Source organism: Chrysochloris asiatica, unplaced genomic scaffold (assembly GCF_000296735.1).
Source record: "Chrysochloris asiatica unplaced genomic scaffold, ChrAsi1.0 scaffold00372, whole genome shotgun sequence".
Taxonomy (NCBI): Eukaryota; Metazoa; Chordata; class Mammalia; order Afrosoricida; family Chrysochloridae; genus Chrysochloris; species Chrysochloris asiatica.
In genome coordinates, this window is record NW_006408890.1 from 1868327 (window position 1) to 1872291 (window position 3965).

At 47.8% G+C, this 3965-nt stretch overlaps 1 protein-coding gene across 1 annotated transcript in view; it reads left to right on the plus strand.

The window, feature by feature from the left end:
• The window catches only part of GYG2 (glycogenin 2), a 30597-nt gene that overhangs the window by 15264 nt on the left and 11368 nt on the right, over positions 1-3965 (plus strand). The window contains exon 7 of the mRNA XM_006876270.1: positions 3490-3636. Coding sequence (XP_006876332.1) covers positions 3490-3636 — 147 coding nt within the window. The remainder of the gene's footprint in view (positions 1-3489; positions 3637-3965) is intronic.

Genomic DNA, 3965 nt, shown 5'->3' on the forward strand with positions numbered 1-3965 from the left:
CCACTCATGGTGCCCCGAGTGTGTCAGAGTAGAACTGTGCCCACAGGATTTTCCAACTGCTGATATTTTGGGCAGACGATTGTCAAACCTCTCCTCTGAGGCATCTCTGAGTGGATGCAAACCTCCAAAGTCCCCAGTTCACAACCGGATGTGTTCACCATTTATACTGCCCGGGGACCCCCTTTACCAACACCTAATGTATAATGTATATTGTATAGTGATTGTGATTCGGGCTGCAAACTTTAAGGTTCGAAACAACAGCTGTTCCGTGGGAGAAAGATGAGGCTTTCTGCTGCTTCTGTGAAGACTACAATGTTAGAAGCCCTGTGGGGCCGTTTCACTCAGTCCTGGTATGACGCTGTAGCATAAGCAATGGGATGCTAACCAGAAGGTTGGAGGTTCAATCCCACCAGCCGCTCCTTAGAAACCCTCTACTGGCTTGTTATGAGTCCAAACCGATGTCACAGCTAATAACAGGTACAGCAGCATTCGAGTCACTCTGAGTCACATGGCCAAGATGGCAGTGGGTTTGGGTTTTGTAATTGTGGATGTAAGAAATAGGATTTGTTTACTTTGTCATGCATATGAGACCATTTTCCTATAGGGTGGGTCCTAAACATGATCATTTCTGAGAAATAAAAGAACAGGGTAGACACAGAATCAGAGACAGGGGGAGAGATGCCTTGTGGATGTCACCAAGAAACCCAGGAACAGAAGCTGGAAGAAATATGGACCTTCTACAGAGTCCCCAGAGAGACAAAGAGAGCCTTCCCCCAGAGAGAGAGCCTTTCACACAGAGAGAGAGAAGAGAGAGAGAGCCTTCCTCCAGAGAGAGAGAGATCCCTCCCCCAGAGAGAGAAAGAGCCTTTTGCACAGAGAGAGAGAGAGCCTTCCCCCAGAGAGAGAGCCTTTCACACAGAGAGAGAGAAGAGAGAGAGAGCCTTCCTCCAGAGAGAGAGAGATCCCTCCCCCAGAGAGAGAAAGAGCCTTTTGCACAGAGAGAGAGAGAGCCTTCCCCCAGAGAGAGAGAGGGCGTTCCCCCAGGCCTGTGCCCTGAATTTGGACTTGTCATCTCATAAACTCTGAGATTTAAACACAGTGTCATTACAACATAAAGATTTCAGCTTCGGAAACCCATTGGGCCAGCTGTCCTCTGTCCCACAGGGTCCCTGTGAGTCGGAACTAAAGTCAGGAGGATAAAATTCTATCTCTTGTCTTTGCGAATTCTCTATTTCACGTCGATGGAAAGTGGAGAGCCGCGGTGGGCGAGAGATGGAAACAGAGAGAGAGAGAGCATGTCTGGAACCGTGAAATCTGCTGAGCTAAAGCTGATAGAAACATTGGTTTCTCAAATGGACCATCCTCGTCCCAGAACCACTCAGTGTCCAGGGCAAAGTCGCTGATTACTGTTTTGTTGGAGTAAACCTTTTCCACTCAAGGCTATATTTGCAGGAGCAGCTGGAGGACTTTGCTGAAGTGGGTTTTTGAACCTGTGATTCGCACTCACTTGACTTTGTTTATTCGGTTATACCCATCAACACCTGCAAACCTACTAAAGTGTCGGCCGCCCATGAAGTGTGGATAAAACCACCACCATCCAGACGGCTCCAACTCCAACCCTAGCAGCCCTGAGGGACACAGTCCAGCTGCCCTATACGGTTCTGAGACTGCAAATCCTACAGGAACCGGCAGCCTCATCTTGCTCCCAAGGAGCGGCTGGTGGGCTCAAACCACCAACATCTCGGTTAGGAGCTCAACGCTCCTTCTGTCCCTTACGTTGTTGTCGTTAAGTGCCGTTAAGTCAGTTCCAACTCACAGCGACCCTGTATAAGGTTTCAGAGGTGCAGCTGGTGGATTTGAACTGCCGACCTTGCGGTCCAGTGTGGATGTACAGTACCACACCAAGACTCTTACATTGGTGATGGTGGTGATTTGCTTTGGAGTCCTTCCCCAACTCTCGATGACCCCTGAATGGGGGTTCCGAGGCTGTAAATCTTTACGGAAACAGAAACCCTCATCTTTCTCCCACACAGCAGCTGGTAGATTTAAATCCAACTCCTAATGCACTATAGTCCCTGCCCTCAGTAGGATTGTTACATTGTGGTTTTTGTTAAACGCTGTAGTGTGGGTTCCACCTCATAGCTACTCTGTATAGGGTTTTCCAAGGAGCGGCTGGTGAGTTTGAAACACCGACCTAGTGGTTTAAACCGGCCTTGAGGTCTGGTTCATTATCCGACAGTACTCAGTACATTCTTGATTCTTTGTCCGTTTCAACCACTAGGTGTAATTCTTGGCACACATCATATTCAAGGGTCAGCAAATATGTAACTTGAGACTTTTATTAGTTGTTGTTTTAATTGTTGTCGTTAGGTGTCATTGAGTTGGTACCGACCCATAGCGACCTAATAACAGAATGAAACTGCTCAGTCCTGGGTCAACCTCACAATTATTGCCACGCATGAACCCATCTATGCTGCCACTTGGCCAATCCATCTCACTGGGCATCTTCCTCTATTTCTCTGACCCTGCACCTTACCAAACATGATATCCTTCTCCAGTGACTGGTCCCTTCCTGACAATATGTCTGAAGTATGAGAGACGAAGTTTGGCCATCTTAGCCTCCAAGGAGCACTCTGGCTGCACTTTTCCCAACACAGATCTGTTGGTTCTTTTGGCAGCCCATGGCACTTTCAATATTCTCCTCCAACACCATAACTCAAAAGCATCCATTCTTCTACAGTCTTCCTTATTCACTGCCCAGCTTTCACATGCATATGTTGTTGTTGTTGTTAAATATTGTGGAGTTGGTTCCAACTTATAGTGACCCTGCACAGGTTTTCCAAGACTTTAAATCTTTACGGGAGCAGAAAGTCTCGTTTCCTCCCGCAGAGCGGCTGGTAGTTTTGAACTGCCGACCTTGAGTTTACCAGCCTGATTTGTAACCACTACACTACCAGAGCTCCTTTCACATGCATATGAGGCTATTGAAAATACCATGGCTTGGATCAGGGACACATTGAGTAGAGTTCACCCTGTAACTTTTAACAGTAAAACCTTCAAGACCTTGAACCTTGCATACAGTTGGAAACCGTTCAAAGAAGAAAACTGCAAGTATTTCTCACTCAAGCGATAGGAAAATGGTAAGGCTGCAACCTGTCAAAGGCAGAAACCTTTCAAGACCCAGAAAAACACGGCAAACCCAAAGAATTTCCCTTCTCTCCAACTTCACTGTGAGAAATGAAATACCTTTTGTTTGTGTGGACCGAGGGCGACCCCTGGTGGCCTAGTTAATAAGTATTTCACTGTTAACTGTTGATTGTTGCCCGATGGGGTTTTCAAACCACCCACCTTTTTACCTAACACTGAACGCTCTGTGCCACCATGAAGATCCGATGGGGTATTTCTGCTGTGTTACATGGGGTCGGTGCTGAGTAGGAATCAGGAGGGGATGTGCTCGCTTTGGACTCACCAAGGATGTCTACTTTGTAGGTTCATGCAGGTGGCGTGGGCGAGCGCAGTGTTCATGCAGCGTTGGATTTCCACGAGCCCCCACCCCTTGGAGGACCCCCAGAGAGAACCATAGTGGAAGTGGTGGATGACACCCCGTCTTGCCGCGAAGGGAGACATCGGGAAGAGGTGAGTACTTGTTCTGTACAATGTGGTGTAGGTCTGGAGAACACAGCTCCATGGGGAGATGAGGGTACGTAAGAACTATTGTTGTTTTGGGGGGGCTCCTGCCAGTATGTGGGGGATTGCTTAGTCAAATGGGGACAGGATCAACAGGGATTCCCAGAAAGGATCGCAGGAATCCGTGATGGTACATTTTGCTAGACTGCTAATCAAAAGATTGTGTGGTTGGAATTCACCCAGAAGTGCCTCAGAAGAAAAGCCTGGTGATCTGCTTCTGAAGGGTAATAGCCACTAGAAAAACCCTGTGGGCACAGTTCTACTCTCACACACACAGG